Source organism: Thunnus albacares, chromosome 1, assembly GCF_914725855.1.
Source record: "Thunnus albacares chromosome 1, fThuAlb1.1, whole genome shotgun sequence".
Taxonomy (NCBI): domain Eukaryota; kingdom Metazoa; phylum Chordata; class Actinopteri; order Scombriformes; family Scombridae; genus Thunnus; species Thunnus albacares.
The window spans coordinates 3,877,361-3,904,677 of record NC_058106.1 but is presented as its reverse complement, the minus strand read 5'-3'; the positions used below and the strand labels follow the sequence as shown (position 1 = coordinate 3,904,677).

The 27,317-nt window shown below is 39.9% G+C and overlaps 1 protein-coding gene across 1 annotated transcript in view; it reads right to left on the bottom strand.

The window, feature by feature from the left end:
- Positions 1 to 1,651: 1,651 nt before the first annotated feature.
- dok4 (docking protein 4) overlaps positions 1,652 to 27,317 on the bottom strand; it is a 76,698-nt gene continuing 51,032 nt past the window's right edge. Inside the window, exons 3-9 of the mRNA XM_044352335.1 lie at positions 17,448 to 17,555; positions 15,150 to 15,264; positions 12,815 to 12,934; positions 10,255 to 10,444; positions 8,560 to 8,698; positions 5,295 to 5,412; positions 1,652 to 3,903 (exon numbers count right to left, since the gene is read on the bottom strand). Of these exons, the coding sequence (XP_044208270.1) occupies positions 3,758 to 3,903; positions 5,295 to 5,412; positions 8,560 to 8,698; positions 10,255 to 10,444; positions 12,815 to 12,934; positions 15,150 to 15,264; positions 17,448 to 17,555 (936 nt within the window). The 3' untranslated portion in view covers positions 1,652 to 3,757. The remainder of the gene's footprint in view (positions 3,904 to 5,294; positions 5,413 to 8,559; positions 8,699 to 10,254; positions 10,445 to 12,814; positions 12,935 to 15,149; positions 15,265 to 17,447; positions 17,556 to 27,317) is intronic.

Sequence of the window (27,317 nt, the reverse complement as noted above, 5' to 3'; positions counted from 1 at the left end):
GAATTCAAAGGATGATCTCCCATTAGAGACCATAGCTGAGAAAGCACGATTCGACCTTTTTTGTCTAGGCAGCCCGTCCTTCCTGCATGCTAATCATCTCCCTCCCACCGCTACCTCACCTCTGAAGTCCCAACAAAATGAAGAGCTAAGTTCTTTGTCAGACAAGATATAACAGAAGGCAAAGGCATTATGTAGCAAAGTCAAGCTGTCGGGATGAAAGACAACAACCTTAGATGGTCACCTTAAATGGTCATATGGACAGCTTTGGGGTATATGAAAGGCCTGTGACGGGAAGCAGGGTATGAGAAAAAGTTAACATGGTTTGACTGGTATGTACTACTAGGGTTTCACTCATACAGATGCAGGTCTAGTTTAGTGTCCTCCAGTGATTATGATACATTTTGACAATAACAGAGTTGACCAATACTTCATCTGTAGGAAGACTTTGATCTCCAAAAATGCTAATAACACTAAACCTCCTTAAGAATGAGGATGTTATCAAAGGATAAATCTGGTTTATTACAGCTTGGGCCTTGTTTCAAGCATCAGTGACAATAACACTGTGCTTACTAAAGTAATTAAAGAGATCTGGGAACATATTGATGGAGAAAAAAGGTGTAAATGATCAGACAGGCTGTAAACAAGCAAACAGCTTAGCCAGGGGATCTAACCCATTTTATTTGGAGGTAAAACTGAAAGGCAGGGTACCCAAAATGCTGATAATAATCCCTCATTGCACTGTGCAAACAACTACAGTACAGTTCTACAAGGACCTAAACTAAGACCTGGATCCAGCCTGTATCCACATCCTTCCGACCTGACTGACTGAACCTGACTGTTACTGCTAAATATGAGATCTGAACCCGACCCAAGCCTGAAGCTTTACACAACACACCAGCATAAACCCGAACCAAAACTTGATACTGTCTGGACCTGTCAGGTTTGAGCTGGGTTGCAGAACTCTTAACTCATTCCCTTTTTTCGTAACAAGTTTCATCCTACTGTTTCCTGTCCCATTGAACTTCTTTTTACTTGCCAACATATTCCTTGATGGGTACAATGATATTATTAATGATAGAAATGATGGACAAAACTACAAAGACGACCTAAGTCGTAGTAAATTCTACTTTAACAATCTGTTTAAAAGATCGCCCAAGTGATGTGCCTTGTGAATGCAATTTCCATTGATCAGACGATGTCCTGATACCAGATCAGGTCAACTTGAGTGGAAGCAACAGAAAGTGTGGAAGAGGCCATACATGTGAAGCTGAAGAAACCATTACCGAACAGACTATGACACAACCTGTCTGCTTATGACGACACTGCTACTGTATAACAGAGATTTCTTGGGAATTTCTGTAACCTAATGAGACACTTTTAGGCTTCATTTTTGCCCTATTGTCATATTATAGGGGCACTTTAGTGGTTGAAGTACCCCTTGCTTAGCCAAAGTGGCCCTTTGATTGGCCGTAGTGCCTTTCAAGTTGGCCCAAATACTCGTATCATTTACTTAAAGGTCCAGTGTGCAGAATTTAGTGGCATCTAGTGGAATGGACTTGGAAGAAATGGAATATAATATCCATAAGTATGTTTTAATTAGTGTATATTCACCTTAAAATAAGAATCGTTGTGTTTTTGTTACCTTAGAATGAGCCCTTTATATCTACATAGGGAGTGGGTCGTCTTCTACAGAGCCCAGGGTACTCAGTTGGTTGCTGCTCGATGACACTCAATCCTAGACACTGGTCCTTTAAGTGCCACTCTGGTGTGACCTTTGGTAAAAATGAATCTTCAGAAAACCTTTATTTAACCATGCTGTGTCTGCAGCACAGTTCCATGATTCATTTTGGACCCAATTTCACATATCACTGAGGCTTTTAGAGGCACACTGAGTGCCCCTTATGTCCCATCTGATTAGCTTAAGATCTGCTCTGGTGTGACCTTAGGGCAAAAATAAATCATAACCCTGTGGGAAGAAGAGATTATTCATTTCCACCTCTGTCAATTAGAATCTGTGTATGCCAACGCTCAAACATGTTTTCTTCTGTTTCAGTGGAGAATTTCACAATATAGTATGTAGGGTTTTGTCACTCTAGTAAGGAAAAATTATTAGGGAAAAATGAATCTCATTAAAAAAAATCTGGCATTCAAGTAGTCAAAAGTAAGGACACTGAATACCAGTTATTGGCAGGTTCAATTCAAATGTATCATCAGTCAGGGCATTCAAAATGTATGCTCTAAGCCTCCCTTCCATTTCTAACCCTTGAATAATATAAGAAAAATAACTGGCTTGTGCAAATATAGCAGAATGTAAGTATGTGGCCACTAGGAGGGGTAATAAGACTACATCCCAGAGAAGACTGAAGCTCTAAGGGCAAATGAATATCCAGTATAGTACAGGAGCCAATCCAGAGAAAATGAATCCGATCACAGTTTCATTCCACAGTTCAGAGCGGTTCAGAACCTCAGCGCAGCATACAGATCCAGTAACTGCAAAGTCACATCAGTTATCAGCAAAGTCAAAGGCATCGATCCAGATGCAGACATACAGTGAAATGATCAAGTGTTCTTCATACGAGTGTTTCAGCTGGCACTGGTACACTGGGAAATTTCCTCATGGGAACTCAAATTTCAGTGTACTTCAGATGATAGCACAGTCCATGTGGTGCTATTAAGGCACCATGCAGCCCCGGTCCACATTGATCCCATGGCAGCTATTTGAAACTTGTGTCACTCTTGGAGGTGAGAAACTCAAGCCAGAAGAACAGATCCAGCTTTGCTAGTCCTACTGTATACCCATAATAAAAAACAATGGGCATTGGATGAAAATTTGGCATTTCATTGATTCATCACTAAAAACCTTGGTAAAAACGCATGACTCTCACAAACATAGGTGCATTTTGTTAGTCCAATATATCTGGATCACCATAGCTAGCCACCAGATCTAGCCAGGTAGCTAGCTAGTAGGTAACAAGATAGTAACTATTCAGTGTATCTGTAAAGGTCTCAGTATGCTTCAAACAAACCAATTTGAATGTCTTCTGACCACATCTAAGAGCTAAAGCATTTATAGCTGTTCTGAATGGCTACACTTGAAGCTGGGCCTGGTAATCTTGATGCAATGTATCATTTAACATTTGTGCTGCAGGGTCAGGGAAACTGACTGCCCTATGTGACGTCATGCAAGATCTCTTTTCAGGGCATTGCTCAAAGTGCCTACTCTTACTCTGAATTTCTACCATTATGGCTTGTAAAACTTTAGAATCATCATCATAATTTCCAATAAACTCTTCCAGTGCAGCTATTCAGAACATGTCTTTTAGACATGGTTAGACAAAATGTAGTACAACCTATGTTATTTTAAGCACACTGAGAGCTTTAAATCCTTACTTTACAGAGTAGACTATACAATAATCTTCAAGGCAGAGTTTCTCAGCCTGAGAGTGGAGAAACGTCAAATATCCCCCCTCTACTGTGGCATTGTGGGAACTGCAGTCACGTAAGGAAGCCCAATTTCCTTGCAGTCTTTTGCAGAGTTCTGTTTTCATTTCCTGCTTTCTGCATTCAAGATGGTCTGTCGGCCAGTGTTAGTCCCGCTTACAATATCTCCTGTGAGGTGTAACGTTGGGCTGTAAAACAAATATAAGAAGGGAGTGTGTGTATTTGTTTCAGTGTGTGAGTAGTGTGTGCCTGCATGCATGTGGGTAAGTGTGTGTGTGTATTTTTCAATGTCTGTGTCTCGTTCTGTGTGTGTATGTCACTGTCCAGGATAGGTGGGGTAGTGTGTCGGGGAGTGTGTGTGTATGTGCGGCTGGGACTGTGCATGTGTGTTTGCCATGGGCAGTGTGGCGTGGCGGTCAGGAGGCAGGCGGGTGGACAGCAGGTCGTCTTCTGCAGCGTCACCTGCAGATGGAGCAGAAATAAAGCTGTTACTGTAGCACTGTGACTTTATGTCTCCTGGGAGTTAACAGAACGAACCATTACTACAACCCATCATTTTACTTCTTTGCAATAGAAACAACCTGTTTCAACAATTTTTTTGAAATGTAATTTGCTTGATACCTCTGCAGTTTTCTACAAGTCAGAATAAAAGGAATACTTAAGAGGGATAGTTAAGTATTTTGGGAAATACACTTATTTGCTTTCTTTCTCAAAGTTGGATATCAGTCAGGATGCTGTTAGTTTAGCTTAGCATAAATCTAGGAGGCAGGGGGATCAGCTAGACAAAAATATACTTTCCAACACATCTAAAACTACTCACTAATTAACATTTTGTATCTCGTTTTTTTAATTCGCACACAAAAAAGAATTACTTGTAAAAATGACAGTGTGAGCTTTTAGGTGGAGTTAGGTAATGGAACCAATGTATTTCTTGGTCAACAACAGCTGGGTCCAGTGACAGCTTCCTGAAGTCACAGTGAGGTTGCCTGGTCTGATACCATCACACCTGTACAGAGACCAAAACCAAAAGATGTGCTCACTGACTCTATCTGGTAACCTGCGCTGTAGCCAGAGACACTGCATGAAAGTGCTTGATGGTTGGATAAACTCTGGGTTGTCAAAAAACTTTTCCAGCACATAGCTCCCCCTAAATTCACAAAGTGGCATTTTTTTTTCAGTTTTAGTAAAACATGTTAATTAGTGCGTTTTAAAAGTGTTGGTGGGTGTATTTTTAAACTTTGGACAGAGTCACGGTGGCTTTTTCGTTTACAATCATTATAACCACGTCCTGACTCCAGCTCTGTATGAGATTCATTTCAATCTTGACATCTAACTTTTGGAAAGAAAGCAACTTTATCAACACTTTTAACACTGAATATGAGATCATTATTGACTAGTTAAAGGATAACTAGTTGATTAAGGTGATATTTAATCAATTGAAAGATAATAACGAGAAGCTGTGAGTATCATCTATGGTAAGAATCAGCCATTAATCTAACCCAGTACAGACTCTATCAGTCCTATTATATCAATTTATATCTTGACTAGATGAAAAAAAAAAAATTTAAGTGAAAAACTCAACATACATTGAAGGGCTTGTTTTCAAGTCTGTGTGTAGGCACCTTTAACAAATAAATCATAAAAATTGCTCTTTTTGCATGTAATAAGAGTAATTGGGGCATCAAGGAATGCAAGTGCAATTTTATGTCTATACAAGTACAGAAATTGCACCACACCAGCAGATAACCGAACAACCTCCATGGTACAATCACAAAATTAGTTAAAAGCAGAATGGACTGGTGACAAAAATAGATAAAATACACAAATATTGTTTAAAGGCTCATGTGGCTTACCGCTGCCAGGGTCCATGCCGCTCTGGTTTCCAGTAATGTGGTGCCAGTAAGCGGATCGGGGCAGGATGGCGGTGGGGGTGCATGGGTAGGAGCCAGATTCTGAACCCTTAGACATCAACTGGAAGTCACACACACACACACACATCATTAGGGATTTAAAACAAGTGCAATGTGTGTTACATTAGATAGATTAGTATTTCAACAAACCTCTTCAACTTCACTATAACACTGATATTTTAGTGAATTTTTAACACTGCATGAGGATTAATAGCATGGTTTGGTAACACCTCTAATAAAGATCAGAAGTGTAGCTGTAGGTAGAAAATTGCCACAACTGGATGAGATGTATACCACCTGCTGAGGGAGGAGGGCACAAGAGTATTATCAGTGACATTACCCACCCAGGTCATCACTTACCTTTACACCTGTTCTGTTCTGTAACATCCACTTGACAGTATTACTATCATTATATAGTGTATTATATTCAGTACATATTATAGTTTATTTTGCACCTGTAGGAGATCCATGCTTACACACACACACACACACACACACACACACACACACACACACACACACACTTATTCTCCCCCTTTGGTTTTTCACTCTGGTGTGACTTCTGATAAAAACACGAACCAGACGCCAGTCGTAAATTAAAGAAAGGCTTTGCTTGAAGTTTAGTTTATTAAGGTTATGTCATCTTGCAACCTATATATTATTGGTTACAAAATAATACCAGTCAAAATGGGCCAACTCTGAATTTTCTATGATAACATTTAACTAAGTTAATCATGGATAGATTAAATTGCCACACACTGCATGTAAAAACACTGCCCTCCACTGGTCACCTTTAGTAAGGTTTTGAACACTGAACAGAGACCTGCTGTAATAATGTATACAATTTTCTGGTTATTTTATTCACTAAATTGTTGTTAAACCTTATATGACTTGTAGTAGGAATTTGGTGTGTGTATGAAGGATTATTTTGATAGTTGCAATAAAGAACTGATATTCAGTGGTCCAATAGAAATATAACTTGGAATGATATTATTCATGTGTAATAAACTGTAGATATTTTATTGTGCTTTTCTAATCATTATATTTACCAGGTACTAGACATTAAAAAGTTTGATAATTTTATTGTGTAACCTAATGAAGTTGTTCAACCCAGGTATTGGGAAAATTAATTACATTATAGACATGTATTGTCTCTGAATATTCAAATTATGTATTGAACTATGCAATTTATGTATAAATGTGATTGATCATGGTGAGCGTGGAAGCTTCGATTGTAAACTTAATCTCGAGTAATCATTTAGTGCACCAACTCAGAGGGAATCACATGTTTTCTCTCAGACAAAAGATTTTCTAAAACACACCCATGCCGGAGGCCAGGATAAATAACATGTCAGCCTCCACGTTGCTCTTCCTCCTTTTTACATCTCCAAGGAGACACATGTCACGTATCTAAGGGCTTCTGCCATATTAACTTTGTCTGCACTATTTTCTTGTATCACATGATCTCCTAAGTTAACTTCATTTTCTTTTGTCGAGCTACGTGCAGTATTGTAACATCCAGTGAAACAAACTTTATGTTGAAATTCTTTTGTGCTCAGTAACATGAAGTATAGTTTTGTTTCGGCCAGCGAGGTTATTTTTTCAATTTATTTAGTAAGGAAGTGAGTATACTCAGTCAGGAGACTTCAAGGCAAACAACCCGCTCTTCCACAGATCAAGACATCTTTAACGCCGTGTTCCCAGAGACAACCGTATCAAATTGTTTTTTTCTCTTCCTTGTCTAATGGTTGAACCTTGTGGTGATTTGGTGACTCACCGGAAGAGACCATTAAAACAACACTGTGTCTTAAGGATCCTACAACGTTCACAAGCAGAAAACATCTGCCGGGACGCCACAGCCACTAAACAGCTGATTTCTCATTGACCTGACGCAGCAGACAGCCTGCTGAGTCACCAGTTCATCTGAGGACAAATAGGAAATGTAGGATAAACAAACCTCTCCTGCTCTTCATCCTCTTCTGTGATTTAAGAGTTGGTGTTGTTTAAATTGAACTTTACAGTTAAATTCTTAGACAAGTTGGTTAGTCAGATTATTTTACACTATAAAAGAAGGTTTTAAATTACAGACTGTGTTTTTATTATTCATTGTATGTATTTTGTAAGAAGCACAAACTTTTCACTGCATCAGAATACATCATTGCCAAATTAACCTAACATGTTAGCAAACTGTTACCTATTTACACATCAAGAAGATACAGAGCAATGTAGCATACACTTGGAGTTGTGCTTCTGGCCACCTGATGAATTCCAATATTCCTTCTCCTTTTAGCTCTGCTTTAGTCTCCACCAACTCCTCAAACAAAAAATATGTTTAGTTTGTGGGCAGCTGTGGCTGCGGAGGTAGAGCGGGTTGTTTACTAATTAGAAGTCTGCATGTCGAAGTATCCTTGGGCAAGATACTGAACCCCAAATGGCTCCTGATGACTGTGCCATCGGTGTGTGTGAGTGTGTATGTAAGTGAACGAGTATTAGAACTCCTGATGTGCCGATTGGCACCTTGTATGTCAGCCTCTGCCATCAGTGGATGAATGTGTGTGGAAATGGGTGAATGTTGGCATGTAGCATAAAGGGCTTTGAGTGGTTGGAAGATTAGAAAGGCGCTATATAAATGCAGTCCATTTACTATTTAGCTCTTAAGCTGCTAAATGCTCCACTGTGTTCAACAGCTAGTTGCTAACTTGGGTTTATTGGAACTTCTTCACTGAAAACAGCTTCCTGCTGCTGCTGGAAACAAGAGCTGTTGAGAACAGTGAGACTGAAACAAGTCAGTTAAAGAGGACCTATTATGCTCAATTCAGCTCTAATTTTTTATTTTTGGACTCCACTAGAGTAGCTCTGCTCTGACAGCTGAGGGGAGCTGCAGAGTTGGGTGGTAACTCTGTGGGTCTGTCGCTACAAAGGACCCCTTTCTAATTATATGTAGTTATTTAAGCCATATTTAATACAAAAATATTGATTAGTGCAGCTTTAACCTTACTTGAGGTTAAAGTTTACAATAACAAATGAACAATTAACATAACTTGATTTGTATATTAGGGCTCCTTTACAAGACAGGACCACAAGATAATGTAATATTACAAAACGTAATAAGAATATCCATTTAGACCATGACTAAAAAAGCAATATAACATCTGTTGACTGATTTCTGAAGCAAAGGTTTATATGTGTGATAGCCAGGCAGCCTCACCCTGCTGTTTTTCTCCATCTCCAGCAGGACCTTCTTGTGCTGTTCAGCGATGGCCAGCGTGGAGGAGTGAACTCTCTGGTAGATCTGCTCTCCCTCTCTGGTCTGAAAGGTGTAGAGGCCTTCACCGCTGTCACACATCCTACACACAACAGCAACTCAGTAAGGACATGTTTTAAAAAAACATCTTTGGCTGACATACAGCAGTGATACTGGGCAATATTATGGAGGATTTTAATCAACAATCTGTAGAACCTGCAGTACTGCCGGCCTCATTGTGCCTTAATGAGCTCCTACGGTAAGACACTTAATGGAAGTTCATCAGTGCAGAGTTTTCTCATGGAATTCATGTTCTTTGATCTAAATTCTGTTTCATTGACTCTTCCATCCTCACAAGAAACAAATTTTAGGGGAAACACAGAATTATTGTCAGCTTTAAAGCCATTTGATACAGGCTTTGAATCAAAATTCCAATGCAAAAATACAAGAAGTGCACAACTGGTCAACAATAGATTCTCCGAGCTCTAGCAGCAAAGATAATACTTTCATACTTCTCAACAAAATAAAAAGGAAGTATTGGTGAGACGTCAAGAAGATGGTGAGTTTGATGGACTGGCAGTGTTAGGTAGGATCATAATGCTTTATTTGTTTACAGGGCCACTAAATCTTTGTTGTGCATGAAAGAAAGAAAACTCTTTTCTGTTCCTGAGAACTGAAAATGCATAAGCTTCGTAAACACAAACCCAGACCAAAGATGAAGCTAGTGATAAATGTTAGCTTAATGAAATGCACTGGCAGTAAACTAGCTAGAAATGAAAACATCACAAGTCCCAAGATGTCGCTGATCTGGTGGCAGCCTGTTGTAGCAGCTCCTTCTTTTTCACCCTTGTTTTGACTTTCTCTCCCTATTTCCTCTACGGTAAACACTGAATTTCTCCCGAGTATTGTAATGTTTATAATGTATATAGATTGACTTCCATTTACTTGACTTCTTATTTTGTTTGTTTTTATTACTCCTAGTTCATATCTGTTTCCTTTGTCTCCTGCACTGCTGTAACATGCGAATTTCCCCTCTGGGGATCGATAACGTCTTCTTATGACAGTGATGCAGTACAACAGACCCACAGCCAGAGTGCGCTCCTACTTTTTCGCTTTGTTCCAGACCTCACACACACACACACACACACACACACATATGCTCTGTTATCTGCATGCTGACCCAATCATAGCTTGTCAGGTTTTATCAAAGAAGAGGAGATAAGGAGGTCTGGCCCAGCATTGATTCAGCGTCTAATCTATTCAATCAATCTCTTCATGGGGCTCAGTCCAACACAACCAAGCAGTGCGTGTGTGTGTGAGAGAGAGAAAGAGAGAGAAAGAAAGAGAAAGAGAGAGAGATAGAGAGATAGAGAGAGAGAGAGAGAGAGAGAGAGGGGTATCCTTGGACTGACCGGAGACTGACTGACAAGTACACACACACACACACACACATACACACACATGTTGGTTGTAAGTTCCGATAAAGGTCTTAAATACACATCGATGTAACAAAGGATCCCTAATTTGACATTGACTTTGTATGTATGTGTGGCAAACTGTGATGTATATAACCTGTGTCTATTTGGGGACAGTCAGAGATCAAACATCTCCCCCACCTTCTGCCTCTCCCTCCCCCTGCCCTCGTATCTCTGGTCTCACCGTCCGGCTTCGAAGGTGAAGCGGGTGGCGTCACGTCCGTAGCGCCGCAGGGAGCAGAGCGGCCAGGTGACCAGCTTTGTGCGAGGGTTGTGGATGTCCCAAAGGTAGATGTTCTCGTGGGTGATCTGCATCATGCACTCCCCGTAGATATCCAGGTTGGGACAAGGGAGGAGGAACACATTGAAACGCTCTGAGGAGACCAAACAGTGACAGGAACAGTGTCAGGGACTAATTATCAGTGTGGTTTGATGATTTGCTTCAGGAATTTCACCAGAAGGAAGCCATGGTAGAGAGCTGAAGTGCTCTGTTGCACTGGCTTTCATTGTTCATGGTAATGTGTCATGGAGAAGCTCTTTCATCAGTCTTTCTGAATGGTTTGGCCTAATTGGCTCAACAATTGTGTTTAAGGTGAAGAGAAAGAGAGAAAGGTCTGTTTTTAAAAGCTATCAGTACTTCTGTAGCCTCAAACTGAACCTCTGTGGAGTTCCGCTTCACTTGCTCCTGTTTGGACTTTCAGATATCAGCCTCATTGCTTCACATCCAGATCAGAGTTAAGTTACTGCTAATGCAAACCATCATTTCCTGCTGCTGCTTCATATTAAAAGTTTACCACTGGTGAATCAGTCGGAGGTTTTTATTCTGAAGCTGCAATAGGAAGTGCATCGCATTTGTTAAAGGGTTAGCGGAGCTTTGTTAGTGGTGCTATTCTTCAGTAAAAACAGCTCTACACATCAAGATACGGACATATTCTGTGCTATTTGGTCAGCGGAACCATTTTAAATATTGCAGGGAGGAGCAGCACAAGCAGAAACAGCCACAGTGAGATGTTAGATAAAGAGCTCTTACTGCATCTGTGCTGTGCTGGGGAAACACACTCACATCGCACCAGCATGGCCTGAGCGAATGCAGCTGGTCACAGCTCAGCTTGGCGCAAGTATCCCCTCTCACATGAAAAATAGCCAAACAATATTTTGTTAACATTTAATAAAGTCACAAGGCTTTGATAGTGCCTGTCTGGTTAAACACCTCAGTATGCTTTACATTAAGGGCTTGCTGGATTGTCTAAGAGCCTCTAAAGCCCACTTTCCAATGGATGTGTAGATGATTGAAAGTAGGCAGTACTTCTTCTTAAGTTCTCTTTTTATTCTTCACACTGTTTCAATTAAACTGTTTCCATCACTTTTTGTGTGCACAACTGGGCATAACAGTACGAATGCTTTCAGTGAGCATCTGTCTGAAAGTGTGCTCCATTATCTGGCTCTGTCTTGTACACACAAAGCACACTGAATTCCTGCAGGGAGATTGAGGAGGCAGAGGGATGCCGGCCATTCAACACTTTCGCCTTTACACATGGTCTGACAACACATCGTATAAACTAGTCTGCAGCCTTAAGACTCCTGGCATATGAAGATGTTGAATGCTGCAAAAAAAACAAAAAACTGTTTGTTTAATATTTGTGAAACTCCAGGAACAAGCTTTCAGCTTTTAATACTGACTAGTGCAGTGCCTGTTCAAAACGTGCCTGTTCAGAACAGGACGATTGATTAGCTTCTGGCTGCTACTTCAACGCATAGAAAAATTAATACAGTTGATATGAGGTGTGAATGAGTATATACACCAACAACATGAAAGAGACTAACGTTCAGTTATACACAGATATAATAAATAATAAGTACTCTAAAAGTAAATAAATGTTCTTTTCTCATTCCAAGTAGCCTAAAATAAGGGCTGCATTTAAAAATAAAATAATGCGCATCCTAAAATAAAGTAGATCAATCATATTGGGCTCTTAAATCGCTCCTATTTTCTGTGCCTTCAGTTCGGATTTGAGTGGGTAGTGCTGCTCCAAAGATTTGTGCTTTGTCCATAGTGACGCTACACAATCGCCACGGTCTCGGAACATCTGAGACAAAGTAGTTTTGAACTGCTTTTGGGAAGTATTTTCTACATGTTTCATGCGTAACTACAGTCATTGTGTATTGGGCTCTGGGTGCTTCCAAAGTGCCGGTGACCTACATTCAACAATGTACCTGAACGCCTCCTGTGTAGTCACTTGTTGCTGACCTGCTAAATGTGCTGCTAATGCAATGCTTTCTGTCTAGACATGGCATCAAAAGCTGTTTTCGCTGTCTACTTTTCTCTTTTTAGAGCACTTTTCTTTGACTTGTGTCACACCTCGTCTCTGGTCTATCTGACATGCTGGAGTACGTACATACAGAGATTCCTTCCTTTAGTAGAGAGATGATATGTGAGTAAGCAAATACGTAAAAATGAAAAATGAGATAAAATGGCCCTAGATTCCAGAAATTGTTTCAAGCAAGTCAACTTTTGAAACAAATTGAGTTAAAAACACATATTTTATTGCATGTTTGCCTCTTATTTTCCTATCTATTTCCCTATTCACTGCAGTCACTGCTAGCTCCACTGTTGAGACAGACAGGTGTCTCCTCTGTTATACGTGGTGCAAGCTGCGATCCCTCACTGGCTTCCCACTCACCAGCACTGTCAATTATGTTTGAGGGAGTGCCAAACTGAGCTTGAAGCTGGAGCTGTGAATTACCTGTGTGTTCACACTGCACCCCCGCTGCCAGGAGGTCCGGCTCTCCCATACTGATGTCATTAAGCCGTGTGCCCAGACACTCGATTGACAGTGTCTTGAACCAGTCCTCTGCTTCCAGCTCTGGACAGAGAGACAAATATGGTAAACTCCCTCCAGCAGTAAGAATTGTTAAATTGAGAATAACATCCAGTGGAAATCATGCATGCAGAATTCCTCAAAACTATATTAAGATTACAGAGGAATGTACTATAGCCCACACCACCTGCGGGACACAATTAGGTCTGATCCCTTAAATTCTGTTTTGTAGTTTCACACTATTCCAATAATCTGCAAGTGGCTGTAATGCAAGAAACACAGCAATGTGCAAACAAAGGAACAAACAAAAAAAGTTGTAAAAATAACTGAATTCATGTTTATTCTACAAAGACATTCTAAAATAGCCTGGACAAAATCATTGGTACCCTTTAGAAGAAATAACTGATTTGTAGTGATATTTTAAGCAGACTATTGTGTTTAAATTAGTATCACAGATGTTTTCAATCTTATAATCACTCATGCAGCTCAGTTTAAAAGGAGAAAATTACTCACTCTGCTGTTTCTTGCCACTGTGTGCATCACACTGAACATGAAAAACAGGAGGAAAGCTAGAGAGTGGTCTGAAGACATTAGAAAAAAGGTCATTCCAAAGCATGGTCAACGTAAAGGTTAAAAGACCATCTCCAAAGAGCTTGATGTTCCTGTGACCACTGTTGACAATATTGTTAAGAAGTTAAAGGCCCATAGAACTGTAACCAACATCTCTGGACGTGGTCCCAAGAGGAAAACTGGCCCGAGATTGAACAGAAGGATTGAATCGAATGGTCGAGAAAGAACCAAGGAAAACTTCAATACAGATCCAAGCTGATCTTCAAGTTCAAGGTACAATAGTCAATCAAGTCGCACCATCCATCGCCGTCTGAATGAAAATGGGCTCCATGGTAGAAGACCCAGGAAGACCCCTCTTCTAAGAGGGAGACAGAAAAAAGCCAGACTGGACTTTGCCAAAATGCATGTTGTCAAGCCACAGTCCTTCTGGGAGAATGTGTTTTGGACAGACAAAATTAGAGCTTTTTGGTAAATAACACCAACCCTATGTTTACAGAAGAGAAAATTAAGCCTTCAAAGAAAAGAACACCATGCCTACCGTGAAACGAAATGGAGGAGGCTCAGTGACATTTTGGGGTTGCTTTACTGCCTCGGGCACTGGGTGCCTTGAATCTGTGCAGGGCACAATGAAATCAGAGGAGTATCAATTTTGCATTTTGGCATTTTGGAGTAAAACGTACAGCCCAGCGTCAGAAAGCTGTGTCTTAGTTGCAGGACATGGGTCTTCCAGCAGGATAATGACCCCAAACATACATCAAAAAGCACCCAAGAGTAGATGAGAAGAAAACATTGGACTGTTCTGAAGTGGCCTGCTATGAGTCCTGTTCTGAATCTTATTGAACATCTGTGGAAAGAGCTGAAATTTGTAGTTGGGAGACGGCACCCATCAAACCTGAGAGAATTGGAGCAGTTCGCTCAAGAAGAGAGGGCCGAACTACCAGTGGAGAAGTGTAGAAACCTTAATCAGAGTTACAGAAAGTGATTGACTGCAGTTATTGCCTCCAAAGGCTGAGCTACAAAATATTAAGTTAAGGGTACCAATATTTTTGGCCATGCCATTTTCATTTGTTTTATTGTATTAAATAATATGTTAAGTTGTAAATCAAAATCAAAGTTTCAGTTATATTCAATTTTAAATAAAGAAGGATGGATACCATATACTTGTCAGTTTCAACTTAATACAGAGAATTTTTTTTTTTTTTTTTTTTAAAGGTGGAAGGGTACTAATATTTTAAGCCATGCCTAGATATAGTATATATAGTCTTGCTCTCTCAGCCAAAAACTGACACACTATTCTCAGTATAAAAAGAGTTTCAGTAGGACTGTACAGTGTTAATGCATTAAAGACAAAGTGTTTTCCTCGCAGGAGTGAGATGAGAAGAAGAACACCACCCTCTGAAATGAGTGTGGAATTGATCTTCTCATCTATTGTACTCACAAACTGTTTTTCACAATGTGAATCCACTACTTCACATACATTATCCACCATGTTGAATCTCCAAAGTGCAGAAAACCAACCTTTAATGAACTGAAAATCAAGCAGAGTGTGTGTGGACTACAGTTTGTCTCCTGGGTCTGGTGTGACATGACTGTATCCACAGTAGTAGGCATGGTCAAACATGGTTGGTGCTGTTTATCACCCCATGCCATCTGAAAACTGAACATGTTTGTGTGTGTGTCCATACATTACCTGATTCACAGGTAAAGGTGCGTGAGGTGTCATCCGTAAACACAATGGCCACAGCCTGTCGCTTGGTATCCCGCGGCAACCGTGTGACATTCTTAACGTTGCTAATCTCTGTCACCTAGACAATAGGTCAAAAGTAAAACAGTCAATGAAAATATCTTGTATTGGTACATTATATGTGATCAACCTTTTTGTTATTGTTTGATTAAAGGGATGAGACCACAGTAAAGTCAGCTTGTGAGAAAAAAAACAATGTCACTAATAAACTGGAGGTCTTTGAATTGAGGTTGATTAGGGCGATACGCTGATCATCCTGTGAGATTTGCTGTTACTTTGGAGAGGAGTAAATGACAGTTCTCCTGAATACACACCTAAATATGCACTCTATCATACTTTCTCTAAACTATCACATCCTTCAACAGCTCTTTGGGAAACTGTAAACCATAGAGTTGCAGAGTGGGAGGAGTTATTTTCTGGTATCGACGGTTGAGGTTCAGTTCATTCATCCATAAAAACATGGAAATTACAGTGTTACCAAGATAACTGACCAACACTGATTACCAAAACATAGGAAATAAATACGCATAAATACCAGTACCAAAATGGAACTTGGTTGTTGCCAGGTTTGTGTGCTTGTAATCAGTCACTCCGACTCCAACAGAGTGATAGGTTTTCTCTCTAGAGGATCACAACATTTTTTTCCCATTCTCCAGTTAAACTTTCATTTATATCAGATCAGTAATTTAAAGGAAGCTTTCACAATTTTTCAAGTCTGTCTTAAAAAAACAGTCAGGAGCCGAAATGAACATTGAAACATGTTTTTCTTGCTGTAATCATTCCTCCTGTTCATACTGACCATTAGAAGATTCCTTCATAATGTACTTACAATGGAAGTGATGGAGGACAAAATCCACAGTCCTCCTTCTGTGCAAAAATGTATTTAAAAGTTTATCTGAAGCTAATATGAAGCTTCAGTGTCCAAATGAGTCAAATCAAGTAGATATCTTTCAACGTTACAGTCTTTTTAGTGCCAAAGTCCCTCTTTTTGGTACTATACTTCCACTGCAGCTCAACGGGGAAACACTGTCTGAGGAAACACAAAGAGGGAATTTGATGTTAAAAAGACTGTAAATGTGTCAAATATCCACTTGATATGATTAACTCAGACTGATAAAGCCTCATATAAGCTTCACATCAACTTTTAAATGACTGTGTGGACACACTGTGGATTTTGGCCTCCATCACTTACATTGAAATCACATTTGAAGGGGATCTTTTGATAGCCAGTATGAACAGGAGGAATGATTACAGTAAGGAAAACCTCTTTCACTATTCATATGGACACCTGACTGTTGTTTTAAGACACACTTGAAAAATTGTGAACCTGTCCTTTAAGTTGATGAGTTTAATTGTTTTGAACCAGGACCTTCAGTATTTGGATTAAGTAACTCCTGAAAAATGTTTGCCAAAGTCAGCAGTCCTCTGCTGCTATGTCAATAACTATCGGATTTGACTCTGTATCAGCAGATACCCGATATTAACAGATTAGGAAACTTGAGTGGAACACCCCAGTCATTGTACTAATTATCTGTTTGGCTTCAGATTTGTGATGTGTGTTCACTCTGCACCTTCCAGACAACAATATGATCTAATGGAGAAGCTTGACTTAACTCATGCTTAACTGTGATTGGCTCAGCTGTTTCAGAGCTATAACACCAGTGATGTGACTGGCTGAGAGTGTATTTATTAATCACCACACCACCACTGATCTATATTCACCTTAACCCAGACCTTTGCACTTTGTAGCAAAGTGGCAGGTGGAGATGCACACACAGTCCCTGTTGAGCCAAGAATATCATTTTGTGAAGTTTATTGATTTGTGGAATAACACTGATTGTTTTGTATAATAGTGAAACCTTCAGTTACACCTTCACAGTGAAAGTAGAGTACACAAAGCAAAGACATTCTACAACTTCACCTAAAGTCCGCTGGTGTGTTGACAGATGCTAAGTGAAGGAGTGTGAAAGTAGACAAAAAAGGTCAGGTGAAGGAGAGGTGATGATGATGAAGAGTGAAAGATGAATAAGATCTGAGAGAAAGAGAGAGAAGAAAAAGAGAACAAGAAGGAATGTTGGTTCATGCAGAGCTCTGAAGCAGAAGATTTGACTTTAATGTGAAGGCTGACTGCTTTCATCCCTGTGTGTTTGTGTCTGTCAACTCTTTATGTTTGGTTTTCTGCTGCAGAAAAAAAAAAAAGAGTATACCTGTCGCGTGCACACACACACACACACACGCATTCACCTTAGGACAGGCTCTGATGTAAGCAGACTTCTCATCAGGATATTTCTCGAGACGACGAGGTCCTTTACTGGATGACTTCTTGAACACCAGCCAGCAACGCCGATAGATCTGTAATACACACACACACACACACACACACACACACACACACACACACACACACACACACACGCACAGAGTTAGGATCAAAGAAATTTAATATCAAATCCTACTTTTACATCAGTCAGAAACAGTGAGTTGATGTGACGGAAGCTAAGAGAGATGGAGAGAGTGAGGTGAAGTAGAGTAGACCGCACTTGATACATTTTACTCAAGAATTTGTTATTTAAGCAACTTTTAAAACTTTGCTTTTGCCACATAATGGAGGGAATTGTAAGTTTAATCCATAATATCACCACCAGCCACCCAGCTAACCATTTCAAAACCAGTGGTGGAGAGTGAATAAGTACATTTACAAATTTTGAAGTACTTGCACATTATTAAGTATTTCCATTTTATATTACTTGATACTTCTACTTCACTACAATTCAGTGGGGGACACTGCTTTACTTCCTTTTGATATTAAAATTTACATTAATCATCTCACAACCTGTCAGATTTATCTGGTGACCCTTTGGAGGGGCCCGACCCTTAGGTTGGGAACCTGTAACTGTATATGAAGTAGTTCAATAGTGCCTCCTTGACCACCTACAACAGCAAATCAGTATTAATGTTAATTAATTATTATTATTAATGTTGTCTATTAAAATATATACTATACTGTATATATTTTATTTATTCATATACATATAAATATATAGGCTGATTTTCTGCAAAACCAGTACTTTTACTTTAAAATTATAATAAAAATATTATCAATATTATATATTAAATTTCACTGATAATAGCCTTTTCCTTTTACTTAAATATGATTTGAAATGCAGGACTTGTAATAGAAGTAAGTAAAGGGTCTGAATACTACAACGTGATTGGTTGTGGATTTTTTTCATGTCATAAGCCGAATAGCTTTTAGTACACAGAACAGCATATTGACATGAATTCATATGCAAAACTCATCCAGCCATCCCCTCTCTTTCTCTCTCCTTTAGTCTCTCAGTTGTTTACAAGAGCTTAGTTCAGTCTCGAGGGCGGGAGCGGGAGACAGAATGAGAAGTTCAGGCTGATCTTTACTGAACAAGTGTGGAATACAAATACTTTCCAACCTACATGCTCAAAAAGGAAATCTGAACACAACAGTTCATAGATTTTGCCTTTCTAAATTAGGATTGATACAGGGTAGGTCAACGGAGCAGACTCTTTCAGTGACACCCCTGCCCATTCACACCTGGACACTGATCCATAAAAATGATTTTTCTATCTTGTGTAATCACAGTCATGGTGTTCAGCTGATGCCTTTATCAAAAATGATCAGGGAGCAGTTCAGAGGCTCACTCAAGGACACAATGACCAGACATGATTATTGATGGACAGAGCTGGTTGCTGAGAGGGTTTGATCATACGTGTCCATGCTGTGTCACTTCATGGTCACCCTTAAATCACTTTTATTGCCTGGAAACGCCATTGTTTCTTGTGCGGAATTCAAATGCATATGCACACACAAGAGATGCACAGGAAATGAATCCCTTGTGAAATGAAGCTTACACATGCTCAGATGAGGTGATATTATAACTTTGAGTTTACACGAAGTTGGTGCAACATTCTGCAGTGCAGACTAAACTACAATCCCTAGTTTTCCTTTAAAACGTACTTGCTGTTACCACCAGTAACCACAATTGTTGCCAAATCATCCATTTCTGAAATCTTCAGGACTTTAAAGGAAACCTACAGGTTTGACTTCACTATAACTTCCAGCTGTTAAAGACAAACACAGCTTCTTAGGGGGGGTTATAAACCTGTGTTGTTTAGTCTGAACACAGCAATCTTACTCGGGTGTGGACCAAAACAACTGAGACATATTTAGAAGAAGTGGTCAAATTCTGGAGCGGTTTGTTTGTTGTGGGAACGTAATCCAACCTTGATGTGACCCAACTACAAGGCTGCAAGTTTGAGCTAAATAGCTCCTGTAGCCAGGTGCGCTCTGCATGCTGGGATGTGGATGACTGAAATCAACAGTTGCAAGCAGCTAGCCGGAGAATGAATCAAGGTCTGATCTGGACTAACAACCAAGTATGTTGCCTTCTTGATATTCGGCCAGATGACCTTCTTCGTGCGTTAACATTCTCACTCCCACCCAGTGAACATTCTCATGTGGCTTTTAGTGATGCTTTTTGATTCACTTGAATTTTTTGTGTGAAAAGAACCCAAACTAAGAGGAAATCTTTAGCAACTCAAAAAACAGTTTACCAACTCATTCACTGATTCAGACCAGAGAAAACAAACTGGGTTCAAAAAAAGGCCCTTACACTGTCAGCACATCTGTGATGATGAAATGGTCCTCAGTTACTTCACTGGTGTTCCCTTAACATCCTCTCTACTTCTGCTTCAGTTGGTTACTTTCCCAAAATTAAGCTGAACACTCCTGAGAGAAGCTGTGACTCTTTCCACCCTTTCTGAAAACACTGCATTCTGGTCTGTGATGTCTTAGAAGACACCACAAAGCAACAAAATAAGCACAGAAATGAAACACAATCATTTTTACTCAGCACTAGGATTAAGCCAGTTCCATGTGACTTTTTGGCTTGAAGTTTTTCGTGTAGGGTAAATATGCAAGGCAAATCACATAACAGCCTTAAAGATGAATGTATGTATATATGATAGGCATAAAAAATAAATAAGACTATTCCTTTTGAAACAAGGAGGCTGGAAGAAGGATTTTGAAATTTTCAGAGCATTCTTCAATTAATAAGAGGTATCATTTCCTGATAAATAATTCTGTTTTGCCACTACTGTTGTGTGCTGATGGAATGTAACAGTGACTCACCCTATGAAAGGATGAATAAATATGAATAACATTTTCAATAACACAGCAGTACTAAATCATCATATGTCATCCTTTTCCAATCCCCTCTTTCTACTTCTCATCTTTGCTCAATAGTGTCTGAACTTTTTTTTTTCAGGTTTTGACATTTTAAGTTCACATTTTTACGTTAGAAATTTACTCTGAGCACACACAATTCACTGGCCGGTAAAAAAAAAATACTATCAAGCTTTTTTTGGTTGAACAGAGGGGCAAATGTGTGATCAAGGAAAACAGCCGACCGTTATTCAAAATGCACATGTATCCATTTAAGTTTACTGTCGACACAGCACTTCAAGGTTACACTAATGCCACGCCTGGCGTAACAACATCATTTTCTGATGCTTTCATGTGAGCAGACCCCCTCTGGAATTACAGCAACTCCAAACTGTTTGGCATCAGTTTCATCTTTGAAGCTGTGAGAAGGGAGCAATTAGCACTTTGTATCTTCATCCCTCCCTCCCAGCCTCTCCTCAGCCCCCTCTCTTTAACTTCACTTAGCACTCCTTACAGCTAGTCTGTCTGCTGAGACCCAGTTACTTCAAATACTGGATGGTTGAGAGATAGAGGGAAAGGAAAGATGAAAAGTAAGAGGGAGGATAGTAGAAATGAAAGCAGTAGGGATATGTTTAGTAGCTTTAAACAAAAAGCTACTAAACTGTGGTTTCCAGGAGTTAGTAGCTGATCATTGTAAGATGAAAAACCCAAAATTAACACATAGTATCTCTTTTTTAAGGGCACATCCTATATCCTCCGTCTGGTTTACTGTATCTGACACCAGTCCAAAACAAATGAAGACTGAGATTGGCTAACAGTTCTATAATTTGAAATCATGCCAATAACAAAGCTGTAACAGCCTCATATTAATGCCCATGGTGGATTTTAATGAGATGGAGCAACACAGGTGGGTGGACATTCAGTTGGCCATGTAGTGTAAGGGCGTGCTCAGACAGAACGTGAAACAAGTTTTCGCCTTGTTGTATCTGACCCTCGGAGTGTTTTTACAGTCCATATTTATTTGCCCCTGGCGACTGATTTACTGCCTGTATGTTAGCTGTAGCTAGCTAGCAGCAGCTAACTACGCAGCAACTGTGTGTGGATTGTGTCTCTGTTTGTTCATGTGAAAGTCACACTCCAACTTATATCAGAACTTATCAGAAACAAAAAGTTTTGAAATAAGTTGGCAGGTTGAATTAGTTAACAGCTAACAGCTTCAACAACAGAGCGGTCACTCCTGCTGCTAAATTGGACCAGGGCATCCCCTCAACAATCAGTAGTCCCAGATGACCTTGGTGGTAATATGCCCAACCAGCTAAAACTGGACAAGTTTCCAGCTCAAATGATTTCAGGGAGGGGGAAGAAATGGACTTTTGTAAGTGCATGTCCCATGTCCCACGCTGTTTTCCCTGGTGAACCACTAAACATGGCTACTAATTCAGCCCCAAACCAACGTGCTTGCACCAAGTTTCACTGAAGTACGCAAGACATCCAGGAGTTTAAGACAAGTTACAGGAGAGGGACTTTCCATCACTTGCTGAAGTAACTTACTGGATGTTGTTGGAGGTGTCCCACAGGATAAAACACACAGACTGAACTCTCAATTATTGGACTAAGGTTACAGCATGGCTCTAAGAGAAAATTTAATGGGGTCTTGCGCTGTTGTTTCTGCATCACTGGTTTGATAGCTACTGCTTGTCTTTTGGTGCCTGCTAATCTCTATGTACGGTTAATGCTGCTGGTCTGCCAGCTCTGTGTGTGGTTATCAGGTGATGCTGGACTATTTGTTGCTTTGAGTGTAGGTAGATTTACGTTAGTTCCTGTAATGCCTATTGACTACACTCTGGTGAATAGCAAGTACACTCTGGTGAAAGCTTACTGCTGGATGAGGCCACCAATTTAAATCATACATATTAAAACATTATATAGCTTTCTTGAGGCTTCATTTTAGAGCTGGTACTATTATTTTCTTTATCATTTAATCTGCTGATCTTTATTATTTGGTTAATCATTAAGACATCAACACAAAATTTCCTCTGTGTTTGTCTGAATACACTTTAAAGCAGCTATAATCAAAAGTTTCATATTAACATTCATTTGAAATCTCATTTCTAGCCACCTGATTAATGTAAGTCCAGGTAGGTATGCAGGTATGTTTACATGGGCAAAAGTTCCTTGCTGTAAGTGTGTTACAGAATATATGGAAAGCAAAGTTTTGTCCCCCCCCCCCCCCAACCACATGGTCAAGGTTAGGGGTCATGGTTTTTAAAAAAAAAAGTTGTCTCACAGTAAGAAACAGGAAGTAAACAGTGGTCTCCCATCTTAAAGTCAGATGCTTTATTGACCCATCCATCCACAGAATTTTTACTGTAGACCTCTGTTGTTGTCCAAAAACCATTAAAAACACATCAGTGAACCACACAGCTGCACTGGGTGACATGTTCCTTCTTTATGAAGAGTTTAGTCACTTTAGTTTGTCTGGAAACAGCTCCAAAGACTAACAGCAATCATGTTTTCAGTTTCTGGAGAGTAGTTCTGTGTAAGGCAGATGCACTGTGCTACATATCACAGCCTCATGACTTTGTATTAAAGTTATTTACAATGTATAATGTAGTACAAAGTCAAGAATTTTGGATCAGTTGGCCCTGTTATTTACATCAGGTCACATTACTGCAGAATAGCGTGAGCCACCATGTCTGTTTCAGTACCAAGGTCAGTCATATGCTCTCATTCATTTGGTTTTGGTATTGAATATGTCGTATGCTAAGTTGTCTTCTGCGCCACTTCTGAGTTCAATTTTTAACTTAAAAAGCAAAAATTGTGTGTGCGCACATGTTGAGCCTTGACTGAACCATGCACTGGTTATCAGCAAGTCATTGGTGTTACATTGTATAGAGTATGAGGCACACTGGTGGTACCTTTCTGCTCTGAAATGATTCAGCTATCATCAAGATTCATTAAAGATAAATGAGGCTTTTAGAAGAGCCAGTGGCTGCCCGGCTGCTGACCTCACTGCACCTCACTGCCCTTTGGACAGAAAGAAACATTCAGCCTCTGTCTCTTCCTCTATTGTATCTACTGCTCTTTTCTCTTTGGGTTGAATTTAGAAAAGAAGAAAAACATCTTCACTGTCTGGAAGCATCAAGGCTGTCCATGAAGACACAACATGCAAATAAGCAGTAGTTGAATGTAACAAAGTACATTTAAAAAACTTAGCAAAGCTATTTTGCAGATTATTTTTCACACCAGACGGAAAATATATCCGTCTTATCGAGTAATTGAGTCATTGAGTTATTTTACTAAAAAGTCTGCTGTTGTAGTGAGAATATTTCAACCTGTGCTCAGTGTAAATCAACTTGTTCCAAGAGCATCATTCTAGTGCTTTTAAATCAGTTTATTTAAACACAAAACAGGTTGAAATAATCTTACTGCACTGACGGATTTTTTCCACTCATTTAAAGACAGAAATGTCTTTATAAATTGAAGATTATGGAGGTTTAACAGTAGTAAAAGTATTAAATTAGCATCACCTTAACAAACCACAATAACAATGCTGCTCACACATAATTATGACAATAATCCTATAATATATAACGCTATGAAAGTGGCCATTTAGCTGATGAGTATTTATTGTGGTTTTTCATCAATAAGGACCTTTTACCTGTACTACATGTAGTGGGGTATTTTTACTTTAAGATACTTTTTATTTTATTATTTTATTTTTTATTCACAGTAATAATGTCTTTCAACCTCACACTGTTCAGGTTATTGTTAGCATGAAGAAATGAGATTGAAAACTACAGCTAAATTAGCAGTTGCAGGAGTGGTAGGAATCACCAATAAACTGTAATTGCATCACACACACACACACACACACACACACACAAAGACACAAAGGGAATTGGAAAAAAAAAGCAATATAATAGCAGCTGCAGTAAATTGACTTACAATTTAAAAGCCCATTAAATTTTGTCAAACAATATACAGAGGATGAAGGGAGGGAGGAAGAGGAGGAGAACAGAGCAGAGGACAACAGGGACAGATAATGAAGCAGTAATGAAGGAAAGAGGAGTAAATACAAAACACTGTGTGCTGGTACAAGATTGCACAACAGTGGAGGACGGAGGTTTGTGACTGAGAGGGAGGAAGAAATGAGAGAGAAGAAGACAGGTGAGAGAAGAAAGACGTGGAAACGAACTTCAGTCACTCTACAATACAATACAACATTAGGGGATAAAAGCAATAATACACCCAAATTAAACCACTAAGTTTAACTGCATCATTACAAAATCTTTATATGGATAGTTACACTAAAACACATCATTTTTCACACACTTACACTCTCTATAGCAGTTTTATGGAAACCAGTTGATTAATATTAGCACGTCTGCTAATTTTATTTGTTAAAATATAAACATGCTGTAAAGTGTGTCATGTTGCTCTTAACATACAGACTTCATGGGTGCTGTCAAATTTTAGGAAAATAAAAGAAATTCTGTTTTTTGACTTCCCTCAATTTTTTGTTTTACTTTCAAAATGACACAGTCCTCCAAAGAAAAAAGACAGAGTCAGTTGTTCCAGGAGGTACATATGTTTATGTTCAAGCACTCTCTCATGGCTGTAGTAATGATGATGGAAGCAAAGAGGGAAATCAGCTGAGGTCAGGGTTGATGGATGGATCAACAAAACCTCAGACTTTGGCAAAGGAGATCACTGTTCATTTCCCAGTTTCCAACCAATCATCACATTCCAATCAACACTGTTTTTAAATAAAACATGACCAAAGTCATCCCCTAACCTTAACCACATAGCTATTATTGTAACCATGACAACAGAGGCCCCCTAGCCTTAAGGAAGTAGTAATCCTAACTATGGATGCCCCCCAAAACCCAGTTCTGAATTGGAACCGGTCTAAAGGGCAGGTCATAGTCCAAAAACTGAATGTGGACAGTAGATGCCCATGTGGTTCTAGTTTTTCTCCATTTGGTGTCTGAAAAATGTGCGTATCTGGGCGATGTGTTTCCATGCATCGTTGTCCTTATTCAAGTCCCGGTGGCTTGTTAAAGTTTTATTGTAGAGAATTGGGGAGCTGTCCTCCATTTTGTTTGAAGTGCTTTTACATAGTTGAGTGGGGTAGGAAACAACTTCTGCTTTACAAGGGAATCAAAATGAGTATGACTGGTTCTCTGTGGGTTGTTGCTCCTGTATGTCAGATGACATTTGCATGAAGTTGATCCTTTTTCAACTTCCCTGCCAATGGGCCACTTTTGATTCCTTAAAATCAATGAATCATGAAATGTTCAAACTTTTTCAAGTGTATCTTAGGGATGCCATAGTGTGGAAATTTTCCCACTGGTTAATAAACTCATAACACCGGTGTTACTGGTTACAATGGACATTTTACAAGATAAGATATTTGTTGATGATGCTCAATATCAGCAGAGCGCTTACTTTGGTCTTCAACATTAGATCTTTAGATCTTCCCCTTACTTAAGAGTTACTGACAGCAGCTTCAGGCTGCTGCTGCTGCTCAGGGTCACCAGCAGATCCTCCTCCGTGTACTGCCGGGCTGCGGTGCACACAGACATGGGGACGAGCCAGAGGACAACCGCCACTTAGAACCAGAACCGGAGCAACCAGCCTGTCATCCGTAGAGAGACAGATCGAGAGCAGGCTGAGCAGACAGAGAGCAGGAGAGTTTCTGCCGAGCAAAACAAGCACAGAGACCCGGGGAGACATGAGAGCAGCTGCTCGCTAACAGCTACATGTGTTTACAGCAGAGAGCAGGAGGGAGGACAGACGTCTCACTCTGAGGGAGTTTTGTATTTCGCTGTAATGTAGCACAGTGTTAACAATAATTAATATAAGGTCAACTCTAGAGCCTTCTTTCACTCCTTACTCTCGTCATATAGGCTTGCCGTAGTCGTCGATGTTACGGGTGTTACATGGTGTTGGGACAAACACCGATAACATTCCCTGCCCACTGCCCATACCGTAGTTTTTCTTTATTAGTTTATTAGTTGGTGGGAGAATTCCCTCATCGTGGCATCCCTATCATCATATGATAAGTGAAATCTGATTCCACCATGGACACTGCTAGTCTGTGCTGCAACTCTGCTGCGTACGTGGACGGAGCAAATACACAGAAATGAACTAAATGGGTTTTGTTTCTATTAAAAAAAAAAAAAAAGCTAAATGACAGTGTGGGTGGTGGGCATGTAATTGGTGTATGCCCACAGTAACAGCGACTACTGTAGCAAGCATAATCTACCTTGACCATACTCACAAGCCCCTATGTACATTGAAAGAAACAACTGTCTCACTTGCCAAAGAAATAGACCTATAAAAGCTGTCAGGTCTGTGGATGTGAATGGGGGGCAATCAAACTCAGGTTCAGAGTCAAAAGGAACCCAGTATCTGGTAATTCACTCCTGACCTTGCTGTTTCCCAGGAGAGCAATTCATCACCTCCCAGCCCCCCCTGCTGCCACGGTGAGCACCTGCCTCTTCATGCTGCCACGGTAACAAAACCATCCCATTGCCACAGTATTACAATCCTGCTGAGTGTGCAGTTCTGCATCAGTCCTTCTGACATAGACACTTTTTATCACTTTTTATTACTGTAAGGAAGTCAATAGTATTTGCAGGTATGTGCTGTTTAATGTGCTACTGCTGACCAGCTAATTAGCTATCTGCAAACTGATGTTAGCAGTGCATGCTTCCCTCAGTAGATGTTTCTTTCCAAGTCCAACTTGAGTCTATTAAAAAAAAATGGCCTGAGCCCAGCCCGAATCCATTCAACGTGTCAGGACCTGTCGGGACCTTTCAGGACCCTAGAGGCTTGCAGACCTCTACATTTCTTGTGGACAGTTGTGTAGAATCTGAGTCAGTTTCTGCAAAATTTGGAAAATATGCCAG